The 15192-nt window shown below is 32.7% G+C and overlaps 1 protein-coding gene across 1 annotated transcript in view; it reads left to right on the forward strand.

Moving 5' to 3' along the window:
* MS3_00002466 (uncharacterized protein) overlaps positions 1 to 14755 on the forward strand; it is a 77711-nt gene extending 62956 nt beyond the window's left edge. The window contains exons 6-7 of the mRNA XM_012940364.2: positions 6549 to 7162; positions 13249 to 14755. Coding sequence (XP_012795818.2) covers positions 6549 to 7162; positions 13249 to 13670 — 1036 coding nt within the window. The 3' untranslated portion in view covers positions 13671 to 14755. The remainder of the gene's footprint in view (positions 1 to 6548; positions 7163 to 13248) is intronic.
* The last annotated feature ends 437 nt before the right edge of the window (positions 14756 to 15192 follow it).

Consider the following 15192-nt stretch of genomic DNA (forward strand, 5'->3'; position numbering starts at 1 on the left):
TTAAGATCATACCATTTCAAGCTAGACCACCATAGAAAACCTGAAAGTACTGAACAGCTGTTTCGTCCTATTGTGGGACTCCTCAGCGGTGCGCATCCACGATCTCACCTCATCAGTTCCTAATCCAGGGCCTATCGGTCTCGCGCGCGAACACTTAGCCGGTTATTTCTGATATATATATATATATATATATATATATATATATATATATATATTAACATAATAATAATAATAATAAGGTTAAGGGATGAGTTCATACGTTAGTATAACTAAGTATGAAAAGAGTTAATATTCATTGCTGATTCGTATATTCTCAGTACAATATGTTCAATGGTCATTTTTAATGCCTTCACCCAATACTATCATAACAAACACATTTAACGAATAGAACATCTCTCATAAACATATTACTGAACCAATCTAATAACTTTTCATCATATAATATATAAACTGTCTAGTGTTATTATAGGACGTTACATAATATTAGAATACATGCATATAACTTAATAGTTGAGATCATGAGTCAATTGAAGCTAAACGATTATAGAAAACTTTGAATCACTGGATTGCCGTTTCGTCCCATTGTGGGATTCCTCAACAGCTTTCACTGACTAATGATCTCAACTATGAAAATTACTATAATTTTCACAAAACCCCTTCTAATATATCCATATCTATATACTGTTTGAGTCTACAATATGTATATTATGTTCTAATTATAAGTATTTACAATCAGATTATACTGAATTAATCAGTTGACATCATATACTTAATCAATAATAAATGATACATTAGTTAATTATATATATGAAAGACCTACACAAATAATACACCAAAAGTCGGATAAAATGAAAGAAAAAGAAAAGGAGAAATGAATTAGAAGTGCCAAGTTATTTCTTTCTTTGACAAGTTACAAGCAAACAACTAAACACAGGTAGACAGAGAGGGTATATCCATCCACCTATCTATCTATCTCTCTATATACCATAGAAAGAATACTAAATATAATATCTTAACATGTACACCAGTAGATGCTTATGCTTGCTCGTTTTATCCCTCTGTTGTTTTCTTTTTTCTTTTCATTCACTAAAGCATAAAAATGAGCTTGTCAAATAGCCGCTTATATACAGTAACACATATGATTAGTTAGTTGTCTACCACCTTAATTACATACATATTTACGTAAATATTTGGTTACATTTTGTTTTTAGATTCGTTCTTTTTTCTTCTTCTTTTTTCTTCCCCCCTCTCCCTCTTCTTCTTCTTCTTCTTCTTATTCTTTGGATTGGTAACAATAACAAAACTGATAATATTCATAATCATAATTATTATTATGATAAAGAATAATGTTCACCAAAATTCATTATCTATTTTACATTGGTTACCTAAACTTATTTTACTTTTTGTTTTGTTTTATTGTTCACCTATAATGCCTATTTATCTATTCAACTAAGTAGATATACATAAGACAAGAAGAAGAAAACGGAAAAAAGAAACAAAATAGAAGAAGGTATGATAAACTATTGCCTAAATACATTGAAGTTATTTAACACTCAACTGATTCATTACTATCTATTCGTTTCTTTTTTTCACTGATTTTTCTTTTTTCTTTTTTCTTTTATGCATTTCTTTTACTTAAGCATAATATATGTAGCCATAGCCATATATTTATCTGTATATAACTATGGAAATTCATTTAATTCAATCTCTTTTGTTTTTTCTCCTTTTTCTTCTTTTTTTTATTTTTCTTCTTCTTTTTCATTTTTCACTGCATTTAATGTTTTTTTTCTATTTTTTTTTAAAAAAAGAAAGAAGAATATTCATAAGTGAATATCTACCAAGTTTTTGACAGTTGACTAATGGCCAAATTTTTCTCTGTATGATTACTTCTTTGACTTATAAGTGTGTGTGTGTGTGTGTGGATGTGTGTGTTTGTGTGTTTATGCGTGAGAGAGAGAGTGTGTGTGTGTGAGAGCGAGTGTGCGTGTGTATGAGAAAGTGAGTGAGAGAGAGATAGAGAGTTATGACTATTATTCCCCTAATTCTATTTTTCATTTAGTCAAAAAAAGAAAAAAAAATTTTTTTAGAAAGAAATGCAGCACCTTAGTTGATTATTTTCATTTTTTTTTCTTTCTTTCTTTGTTTCTATCTCTGTTTCTATCTATCCTGTCTTAGTAAGTTTGGTATTCTCTTATTCATCTTTCAAATTGCAATGTATTGCCAACTAAACTAATAGATTATATATATACATTTATGTTTAGTATTCAGATATTTTATAATAGTATTTGTTTGTATGTATATATATATATATATTTATGCGTGTGCGTGTGTATGTGTGGCACCTTAGTTACGAAAGGTATAAAACATTATGTTTCTAATTCGAAACAGTGATAAATAATTTTTTTTTCTTTCTTTCTCTTCACATATATCAAAAAAATATTTTAAAAAAAATGTTTGATCGGTTCCAAAAGGTAGATAAACAAAAACTAACATGTATGTACATGTATCTATGTGGATAAGTATATATACGTATGTATGTGTGTATCTATGTATGTATGTATTGTACTGTATATAGATAATTGAATGTCTTATTGTAGTATGCTGGAATTTGACAAACTCTGACAGGTTTATTGAAGAACCCAACACAATTTTGTATTGTTTATATAAGTAGATATATATGTAAGGAACAAAATGAAGTAATCTTCTCATAAAACAAAAACTATCTTTTTTAACACTGTCAATTCAATCTATTTGGGCTGTATAGTTGAAAACGTTGCCTACATCATTTCATAAGAATAATTATTCATTTTGGATGGATGTAATACAAGATAGTTTCCGTTTCTCCGTGACCAGCGGAGGTAATCTGTGTCGGGTAGAAACAGGTGTCTACCTCAGTACAATGGAAGATGGTCACGCAACTTCTTAGATTGGTTGAGGTTAGACATTAACACCATTGGATGCCGGCTCAGTGGTCCAGTAGGTTCAGCGTTCGCGCGCGCGACTGAAGGCCCTGGGTTCGAATCTCACGAGCGGGATCGTGGATGCGCACTGCTGAGGAGTCCCACAATAGGATGAAATGGCCGTCCAGTGCTTCCAGGTTTTCAACGGTGATCTAACATCAATCGGTTCACGATCTCAATCAAAAACTAATACAAGATAGTTTCCGTTTTTTCTAATTAAAATTTCTATTCAACATGATAAAGAAAATAAGTACTTGTTAGAATGTAAATTTACTTTAAATTACTTTTCATAAGTAAAGATGAATAGTGATTAGTAGTGGAACCCAGTTTGATGAGTGTTTCGTCCTTTTTGAGACTTGTCAACTGGATGTGCCTGGTTGAATGAGGTTGCTTGAATGTCTCAGTTTCAAAATAGGTAAAATAGTGTGTTGAAAAACTTGACTGATTTATATTGTTGTAATTATTTCTAAATTGAAGAGGTTACAAACATTTGTAATGGTTGATTGAATCATTTCATTATAATACTTATGACTTAATGGCAATATAGAAGTAATCTTGATGAGATGCACATATAACAAAAAAGAGATTGATCAATGAAGAGATTCAGGCAATCAATACATAATCAGTTCAAAATTTATCTCACTGTACAAGTTAGTGGTTATCTGTGATCAGTAGCTAAGTGGATAACGTGATGAAGTTTGAAGCTACGGTACTGGGTTTGAGTTTCGGAATGAACATCAAATTCAAGATTCAGGTGTATACATCTGATAAGTCTCTAATTGGACGAAACATCCTGGATTCCATTGTTAGCTACATCTATCTCCGGGGTGGCAAAACCAAGACGTGGCATCAGACCACAAAATCACTAACTTCTAGTCTTAGCCATGTTGAGAGATGCAGACTACTTGGTTGAGATCCGCGCAACTATCGTAACCAATGGTTGGAGGGTCTTGGTGACATAGTTCAGAATCGATCACAATGGCGTTAGTGTATACACTCTCTATCTTCCCTTAGACTATGAGATTAAAATCGCTTCATATCTTTCTTTCTACGAACTAATTCTTTCTTCCTGTACTTTATCCTTACCGCAATCTTCCTTTTATATATTACCACCTCTGAATTAACTACTTTTATGAATCCGGTGTTCATCTTGTTGTTCTGATGCAGTATGGCAACTTGGACAGATGCATATATGTGTGCCTGGTCCTACGTTGTAGCTGACTCACTGACTATAATGAACAGATTACAACTTTGTCAATATCTGGGTTGAGAGTGAATAATAAATTCCTGGGAGATTACAATACACTTAAGTAATCGTTAACTACTCATACAGAACATCTTAATTCATGTGTATTGGTTATTTGAAACTCTTCATTGATGTTTAGGATTGCAATATCGATCAGTCTTTTTTAGCATATGTGTATCCTGTGTGGATTTCCTCGAAATTGCCATTAGGTTACAAGCATTTTAAGCAGAGTTTGATGATGACTAGGGGTGCAGTTGAAGACTTGCATTTTGTTTCACTTTGGACTCGTCAGATGTATCTCCATCAGAGCTAATGTTCACTCTGACACTTAAACCCATTACCGTAGCTGCAAACGTCATCACGTTATCCACTTAGCTACCAATTCAAGATAGCCATTGGTTGGTGTAATGAAATGAATTTCTAATTCATATGTACTGAATAAATGAATCTTACCATTGACGTTAGGAACTTCACTTGTTGTTCCCAGCGATATTACAAGGGATATGAAAAATTTATGATCCTTCGTGATTATCAATAATTCGTTAATTGATTTTATATAAAGGATCTAAGGAAATACTAATAGCTTAACTAGCTGAAAACAAATGAGAGAAGCCTTAAATCGAATTCTGGTGCTATTTAATACCCTTTAGAGAAGAGCATCTGAAATTATGAAGGGACTAATGGTCCTTGTAAGATTCAGACTAACTGTTGGCTGAAACTTATTGATGATATGTAATAATGATCTCATATGGGGATTAAAAGTAAACATTTCTCTTCTTATAATATGGACATTATCACAAAACCAGTGAGTTAGGATTCGCTGTCATAAATTTATGGTTTTAGTTAGTTCAATGTTGTGTGATGGTCGTCCAATTCTACTACTACTACTACTACTACTACTACTACTACTACTACTACTACTACTACTACTACTACTACTACTACTACTACTACTACTACTACTACTACTCATTTCTGATTTTCCTGTTATTGCTATAAAGAAATTTCAATAAATTCATCTTATTCTGTACATCAAGTGTAAACGCTTCTTAGAATATTATTTAAATAATAGAGAACTAGATAGTCACTTGCGTCTAATATGGAACTTTAAAGCAGTGCGCATATATAGCCTAACTTGGCATCAAATTTATGACAATCCGGTTTCGCTACGAGCGCCTAACCTTTATACAATGTATCCGATATTTGGTGGTCTGTATTTCTCACCTCAATCGATTTATGGTATTGTTCAACTATTTTCTGATGTTATTAAAAATAGAAAATTCAAAATCATTTTTCTTCGTCAATACGGTATAAATATTAGTCAAGTATAAACATAAATTTAACTAATCATATTCATGTGTATACTGTACAGGTGACTGATCAGTAATATATACTTGGTAATATGGTGTGGTGTTAGCTACTAATGTCGACAGATATGAGTAGTATGTATCCTCAGTCGAAACTGAAATGCCTGGCAGTAGAAGGTTAAGAAGATTAAAGAAAAGAGACTGAGAACAAAGAATGATGAGTGTGGAAATGAAAGAACAATGAAGTCTGAGACAAGTGATGGGTATTTTACAAATGAGGAATTTACTGAATGGTTCTTAGATTTTACGATGAGATTCTGTAATTTTGTATTCAAATACATCCGGTTATCCCCACTGATGTTCTCGTTCACCACAACAGGATTTTGAATATTCAGGATTTTGTCAACAAGTTAATAGTTTGAGTAATCACGATGCGAGATCGAATACAAATGTATATCATATATTTTTAAATATGAAACAGCGTTAAATCACATAGATAAAAAGAGTTTCTTAATTATCACTAACATACATAGACTATTACACAAAATTATGTAGGATTGATATTCGACACATTGAATTGTATGGGTGTTTACTTAGATATGATGTATGTTTTTAATGATATTTTCACTTAAATTATCTCTTAGCAGTGACCAGTGGAGTTCAACTGGGTCTGTTGTGAGATTGTAATTCACTGAAGACAATGATGGATTTGTCGATAAGTTTCGTGGATTAGTTGAAGTTAGACATTAACACCGGTGAATGCCGTTTCACGAAACTTATAGGTCCTGCGTTCGAATCTCGTGAGACTAGATCGTGGATTCGCACCGTTGAGGTGTTCCACAGGAGAATGAAAAAACCGTTCAGTACTTCAAGGTTTTCCATCGTGGTCTAGCTTCAATTGGCTCATGATTTCAACTATTAAAACTACTATAATATCCACAAAACCCCTTTGGATATAAATATTTAAATCATAACAAATATTGATTTTTCATTTCAGATTGATTTATTTACTCATTTATTTATTTTGTTTATTAGGTGTGCCATGGAAACAGAAGTCACTACACATTCAAACTATACACCAACATCATCTATAGAAAATCATTCCGATAATTGTATAAAATTAAATCAAATTATACATGAAAATTCTTTCATAGAAAAACCGTTTGAAATCTCTTCATCCATAAGAATGACACCGACAACACCTTCAGCAACAACAACACATACAACAACACCAACGGAAACAACAGCACTATTACCAGTAACAACAACATCAACAACCACAGCAACAACAATGACTAAAACAAATACATCATCTAATTATGAAAATATTTATATTCCAACTATAAATAATTGGAATCAACAAATGCATCATTCAAGAATGGATAAATCGCGTTTTATTGATTATTATAAAACAAACTACTTATTAAATAATAGTAGTCATAATAATAATCATAAAAATAAAGAAATTTTATTTATTTTTGAAAATGGTAAATCAATGTCATATAGAGAATTATTAAAATCTGGTTTTGGTAATTGGGCTAATCAAATTAAACAATTTAGTACACAATTAAAACTATTAATACAAGATGATTATAATGCAATTTGGGGTTTAGCTGCATTAATTTTAGTGAATTATAAATCAATCAATTGTAAGTTCTTTTCTTTTTTTTGTTTTTCTCTTTTTGTTTTTGTCTTGCAAATGTTTATTGTTGACTTTTCCATGACTAACTATTTACTCTAAGATATTTCATACAATAGAATGAATGAGAAGTATGAAAATGTATGTTTTTATTTTTTTATTTATTTAGACACATAAACATTGGTACAAGGAGATACCAAATAGTTATGCGCCACATAGATCATTCGATTTATGTGTGGTCTGGGATACTGCCCGGGTGCCCAGACCGAAACAGGTGGTTTGCTTAGGGGGACACAACCTGAGCGTTTGACCTAAAGGTCTGATCCACAAGGCAATGGAGCATCGTAAGGAGATGCAGTCCCATGGTAGCCAGTGACTAAAAATTGGTTCATACGCCATTTGTTCCCGCAGGATACTGGAGCCCATGTGCACTATTGATTTGGGATCCGGTTAAAGCGCTGGACATTCGCTATTCGTCCTCACAATTTCGTAAACAACAGTAGTGCCACGAGAAGGCAGTGAGTAGGACTTCGCTGGCAGAGACTATACACGCGTGACCGTGTGAGAGCATTTCGAGAGGGAGGGTGGTCCCACCTCACTCTCGGCCATACCAGGGCATTGGGGGGCAAAATGGATAGTTACTTGCACTTCGATAAATTTCGGTGATGAAATATGAAATAAATATCCAGTCAGTCAGTAAGCTACAGCGTTGAATCAGGCCCATATACTGTACAAAACTCCTGAATATGACCCATCGAATAAACTAAACAAGTTTGAAGCAAGGATTTTTAAATTTTCTAATGATCATGATACATTTAACCTACTACTGTTAAATATGTTACAATTGAATCACTTGAACGAATCCAATTAATATATATACATTGGCGATAATATGATACATTGGATTAGGGTTGTTATTTCCTAATCATAATAACTGATGTGTTCTTGATAATGCATTGATGAAATGAGTATGAAGTCAAATGAAATCAACTAGAATGTATCATTTGTTTTCTATTCAGTTAGTCAGTTAGTTACAATGTAGGATCAGGCACATATATGAATCGATACAATTTGCCATACCTCACTAGCACAACAAGATGAACACCGGATTCATAGAAGTTGTTAATACACTAGTGGTAATATATTGAAGAGAGATTGCATATAAGGATATAATACAGGAAGAAAAATTAGTGCGTAGAAAGAAGGACATGGAGCAGTTTTAATCTCATAGTTTAAGGGAAGACAGAGAGTGTATATACCTACACCACTGTGATCAATTCTGAGCCATGTCACCCAGAGTCTACAACTATTGAGTACGACAGTCTAGAGGACCCCAATTAAGTAGTCTACATCTACCAACATGGCTCAGACTAGAAGTTAGTGATTTTGTGGACTAATGCCACGTTATTGGTTTAGCTACCCCTAAAATTGTTTCAGCCATCTCCGACACTAGTCAGCATTGCTGAAATTAATATTAAACTACGAGGTTTTCTTAGTATTAAAATATAAATTGTGATAGGTAAGATTGATCTATTTCAATTAATGACTATTTGATGTTGTCTTTATTCAAGTCATGTAAACTTGTCCAAACCTACTGATATGAAGTTAACAGTCTATATGACTTAAAGGTGAAGTATTAATACATGTTTATTATTATTGTCATGAATGATAATGTTAGCTTGCTCACTTGAACAAACTCAAGCCACACATGAACAACAACATTTTTAGTACTATTGAAGATTAGTTGTGGCCAGATTCGTTTGTTGGTGATATTTCAGACTATAAAGCCAGATAGTGCGGATTGGATTCATACCTAGAGCATCCGTTTAATCAAAATAGTAGATATGTCTTACTGATGAATGCCAACTAACATGAAATCTAAGTTCATGTTGTCCCATCTATTGACTCTAAACGCTTCACATAAAAAAATTATCTTTTCATTCTGTTATACGGTTTCTTATCAATTACAGACAGCCTGAAGGTACAGAGAATAATATGATGAACATGAATAAAGGTTTCAGATACTTCTGTTAATGAGGTTTACATGAAAGTTCGTAAGAAAACAGAAACTCTTATAGGAAAGAAGATGGTCTTAGATCTAAGTTTATCATTATACATACTTCCTAACACTTTTACGACCAAATATGTAGAGAAATAAGTCTAATAACACATAATAAACTTTATGCTAAACACTGAATCATATTGTACACAATGCATATATCTATATATACTATATGTGAGCAATGACTTTGGTATGGTGAACGATTCAATTACTCACTTACTATGTGATTCTGAAACGGAATATGAACTGCCTAAAGTTTCCAGGTTTATCACCTCTCCATTTATAAACGTCTCCTGTTTATCTTCATCTACATCAATTTATTGATAGACGAATTAATAACAAAACATTAAGTAGTAGTCAACTTTCTGATGACTGAGTACTGAGGGATGACGTAGTTTATCATGGAAAAGCAATCATTTGAAAAGCTTTCAAATGTAAGCCTCTAATCATTCAACACAATGGCATTATTTCATGAATGTGTTTACAATCTTTCCGAATAAGCGAACAATACTATTGTAGTGAACAAGTAACAAGTGGGGACAATCAATTGTATTTGAACATAAAATTACAGAATGTCTTAGTAAAATCTGAGAATCATATAGTAAATAGTTCATGAGTCAATCGTCTCAAACTTCCTTGTCCTTTCGTTTCCACACTAATCATTATGTGTTCTTGTTCTATCCTTCTCGATCTTTTCGACCTTCTGCTGTCAGACATTCTAATCCTGATTATCGTTACGTACTACTCATGTTGATATAAGTAGTGTGGTGTGTGCTACTTATATTGATATAAGTAGTATATAAAGCGAGTTGAAGAACGTAATGTCTGGCAGCAGAAGATGGGGGAAGATCAAGAAAGGAAGAGCGAGAACACAATGGAACTTGTAAGAAACCGCATGAACAATGAAATGTGAGACAATGGATTGATGTTTGCAACGGCAACAGTCCGGTTTGATATGATGGAATAACATTTTGCAAATTAACGATTTACTATTTTGGTTTATCTATTTTATCAAGTAACTCTGTAAATTTGTGCTAAATATATCCTGTTGTCCCCACGCGTGTTGTGTTCACTACAGTAGTACATACTACACTATATTAAGAGTAGCTTTCAGATTACTGAAACAATTGAAGTAGTTTAAATATTATGTTCCTTTTGTTGATAAATATTTAACTATGCAGTTCAAAAGCAATATCTTCCTTTTATAAACTCTTACATATCATGTGAATACTGACAGTTTGTACACATATGTAAATTGGTTTATCACGGAGTTTTGTTCTCTGAGCGGGATGGTTTGGTCGTGGAGCTTTCATCGTTCTTCTGAATGACATCATCAGCACAAATTTCAGATTTCACTTCTATTTGAAGTTTGTGTTGATGATGTCTTTCGGAAGAACGATGAAAGCCCCAAGACCAAATCGTCCAGCTCAGCGAACAAAACTCCATCAAAATCATCCACCTGAGCTACAAATTTTCTCCACCATCTCAAAATCATATGAGTGTAATACGCTTCTCGTTGTACGAAAATGGGGGAATTTCGCCAAAAGACAGGCTTCCACTCGAGAACAACTATATTTTCTCCATGAAACTGGTTTATATCAGGTTTCAGTTTCATTATCAGTGATTGATTCCAAATCATGTTTTAACAGTAATGTTTAAAATGAACAGAAAAATGAAGACAGTAGTTGTTGTAATTCAGGAACTTTTCATCAGATTATATTCGTTTATGTATAACAGGATGATAAAAATATCATCGATTTTGATATCGTCAAGTGTTTCAGAAGCTGCTATCACTAAAATTCATTGATTTCTAGATGTCTTGGTCATTGGTGGTAAAACTGATATTCTTTTAGAGATATGACAGTTAATAATGCTGTTATTGAACGATTTGGGTTGTAACTATTCGTATTTACTTTTACTTACGAGTTTGACCCTCAGTGAAGCATAAGCCATCGACCAGCATTCTCCAACACACTCTGTCCTGGGCCTTCTTTTCTAGTTCCATTCAATTCTTGTTCATTTCTCTCATGTATGTTTCCATTTCCCGGCGTAATGTGTTCTTTGATCTTCCTCTTCTCCTTTGGCCTTCAGCATTCCATGTGAGGGCTCGCCTTGTGACGCAGTTGGGTGCTTTCCTCAATGTGTGTCCCATCAACTTCCAGCACTTCTTCCTCCGCTTATTCCTATTAAGATTAAGATTAATAAAATTAGACTAACATTCCTAATAAAAAAGGAAACATGCTTTTGTTACTGAATGCTAATTAATCATGATTATCAACAGAGTTCTACAGACGACTACAACAGGTTATACTAACTTCATTAGGGATGTTACTTTTCCTAATGTTACCTAGACCCACTCAGCCTGTTTTTCAAAGTCAATGATTGACCATAATCCAACGTATTCGATATAATTCATAGTTTAAAATAAACCTTTAAATCTTAACAAAAAGATGCCTAATTGTCAAATGAACAAGTATTTTCGCCGAGACTCTAATTTATGGACAACCTTTGAACAAATCTTAAGCGACCTTGGGCCAATCGGTAAACAGTCAGCATAGAGTAAAAATATGTTATACAAAACCAAGGAAATAAAGTGGATACACTTCTTATACGTGGTTCAAATACTTGTCAAGCTTAGAAAGGGGTTCAGAGGTTCTAAAATCGTAATGCATGCAGTAGAGGAAATCATCCATATGGCTACAGAATAGTCGGCCTCTGGAGCCATGATAAAGTCTCAAAAACTCTTTCAGCCTCGATCATATAGCTTCAATATTGTTGATATGCACTCCGGTTGTTGATTGCACTAAATGCTACTTGTGGATAACGACAAGATGCACATAACCAAGTCTATGTAGGAGTCTGTTTGCTCTCCAAACATCCCTATATATTGTAGTACCTGGCTGCAGCCAGTGTTACTAGTGCTTTTATTATCCAGTTCACAATAATTGTCATAATTTGCCTTAGTTAGGAATTATATATGAGGTCTTTAGTACGAACTGACATCAGCTGTAATGCCAGAAATCTATTTAGCCAAATGGATGAAAGGCTTTCGCGTTAAAATCCGAGATCTATTATCTGATACCTGACTGTTTCGTCCACAAATTATAGTCCCACCGTTTTATTCGTTATAGCCGCTCAATTGTCACGTTTTGCACAAAATTCCCTGTGAACTGATCGTACGTTAGCATTAGGCACTGAAGTTGGCGCCGTAACCTTGAAATCTCTAAAACGTCTCTGATTGGCTCGTCCATAAATTAGAGTCTCGCCGTATTTTCCATTTGTATTGGTTGTATCAGTGTATATATATAACAAAATTATTAAACGATTCTTTTGTAGTGGCTTTATTCCATTAATCAATCACCTCAGTAACTGTTATATCATAAATCTCAATGGTGTTTTAGGATAGCGCAGATCACAAAGCTCTAAGCACATCGAACGAACTTTGAAGCAAATAGGCGAATGTGTGTGTGTGTGTGAGCAATTACATAAACAAATGTATAATCAAATTGCATAAGGACACATGCAAAGTAAATCAAGGACTAATAATACGATCTCAGTACATATATACATAATGGATAGGACATACATTACGCAAATCATCAAACTGCATCACGAGGCAAGCCTTAACATTGAATCCTGAAGGGAAACGGAAAAGAGGAAGGCCAAAGAACACATTAAGTTGGGAAATAGAAGCAGATGTGAAAAGGACGAATAAAAACTGGAAGGAGCTGGAAAGGACTGCCCATGACAGGGTTAAATAGAGACTGTTGGTGAGCGGCCTATGCTCCTTGACAAGGAGTAACAGGCGTAAGTAAGTAAGTACATATATACATAGGGAGGAGGATGAATCATCAACATTTTAGCTAGAGTCTGTCATGTGCTCTTGTGATCATAATAGTAGAAATATAGAGGAATTTTTACTATTCAAACAACATTATCTATTCAGTAAGTGAATCAATTGTAGGATGGTTGCTATACGATAACAGTACGTTGATTGTTTTTCATCTTTTTTTCTTCTTTATTTTTGTTTTCAGATCTCACTCCATTGTCAAATTCTAGTGAAGTTTATTCATTACATCATAGATTTGTTGAAATGTTAAAAAGTCATTGTTGTTCATCAACTCAACATATAAATTTAACATCAAATACACAAACATCATTCATTTATGATTCGACTACTACTACTAACAATAATAATACTACTAACAATATTATAAGTAGTAATAATAATTCATCTAAAAAAGCTAATAAACTTAATACAAATGATCATCTAATATCCACTTCATTATTACGTAATGATTCAACATATTTTTCTAAAGTATTTCAACAAAAAGATATGATACATGAAATGACACGTGAATATTTAATTCAACCATTACAACACTTATATGATCATGATCCAAATACATATTCATGGTTAAAAGATATTTTAGAAATAATCAAATTATCCGACTAGATGTAAACACGATCAAGATCCATTTTGTTGGATCAATAATGATCTTATTCATAAGGAGATAATAATAAATAACTAATGGTATGGAAAGTAAAACAAACAAACACACAAACAAACAAAAAGTCACAATTATCTTCTATCATGATGATTATTAAATTTCTACAGGTAAAATAAACTCAGTTTTCGCTCCGCTCCGCCCCCCCCACGATCCACCCCCTCCCCAATTTTTTTCCCATTTTTTTATTAAATAAATCAATATTCGTTTTTTCTTCCTCAAATAGTTTCCATTTATCTCATTTTGGTATCATTAAAGTTCTATCAAGAAATGAACAGTCTAATAGGATGATAAATGATGTATTATAGTGAGGTTAAATCAAATAGATAATTATATATATACATAAAGAGACAGAGAGAGAAAGAGAGACACAATTTACTATTATGCTTTACATTATATATTGTATTCATGAATTAAAACAAAAAACAAAAACAATAAAGACAAATAAAATTAATGCAGCTTATGATTTATTCATTCTTTTTTAATGGATTCAGTATATACTACTTATAATTCGTGATTAAGAATAGAAAACGACAATGTTTTTGTTGTTGTTGATTATTACGTAACACTATTACTATTATTACTATTATTATTACTATTACTATGGTTACTATTATTATTATTATTATTATTATTATCGATTAAGTAATCAGTCAATAAAATGTAATCATTCAAAAGACAATCATCTGATTAAGTGATTTGTTAGATAATTTAAAGAAAATCTTTATTACTACTGATAAGACTACTCAATATTACTACTACTACTACTACTACTCCTATTACTATTACTATTACTACGATTGTTTTGTTTTTTCTAATTACTATGGATAATATTATATGTATGAAAATGGCTAAATAAAAACACAAAAAACAAACCCATAAAGATCGATACATGTGTATAAACAAGTTACTATGTGGAGGGTGTTTTTTTTTGTTGTCGTTGCGATTTTCAGTGATAACAATGATTAACATTATGTTACTAATTAATTTATTACTTTAAAGAAAAGAAAATATAAAGAAATTGAGTGTAAAAGAATTTTCTTTTTTTGTTTGAAGATTGTTTTTTTTCGGGGGTGGGGGGTGTTATAACTTGTGGCCTGTGTGCCCTGTTAATGTATAATGTGATGATACCGTGAATTAGAGAGCAGTGGATTATCAATCGAAGCAATGACGCATAAAACAAGTACCAGTAGTCTAGAGTACATATCGGTCCTGCTTCCTGTCTAGCCCTGCCTGTTAAGTCCAGAACTCAAATCCCAGACTCTGCGATATGAATCATTATATTTCAAACATATTGGGTTTATGTACCAACCAGACAAACTACATCGTACCATAAAATAGGAAACAACATTTGTACAAGAATTAGCCAAATATGTCTGTGAATGTAATAGATAGTAATTGATAGACCGGGTATAACTCTCGAACGGTAAATCGTATAATAATACCTCATAGGTCAAACTAAAGCTCATA

The sequence above is a fragment of the Schistosoma haematobium genome, chromosome 1 (genome assembly GCF_000699445.3).
Source record: "Schistosoma haematobium chromosome 1, whole genome shotgun sequence".
NCBI classification, from domain to species: domain Eukaryota; kingdom Metazoa; phylum Platyhelminthes; class Trematoda; order Strigeidida; family Schistosomatidae; genus Schistosoma; species Schistosoma haematobium.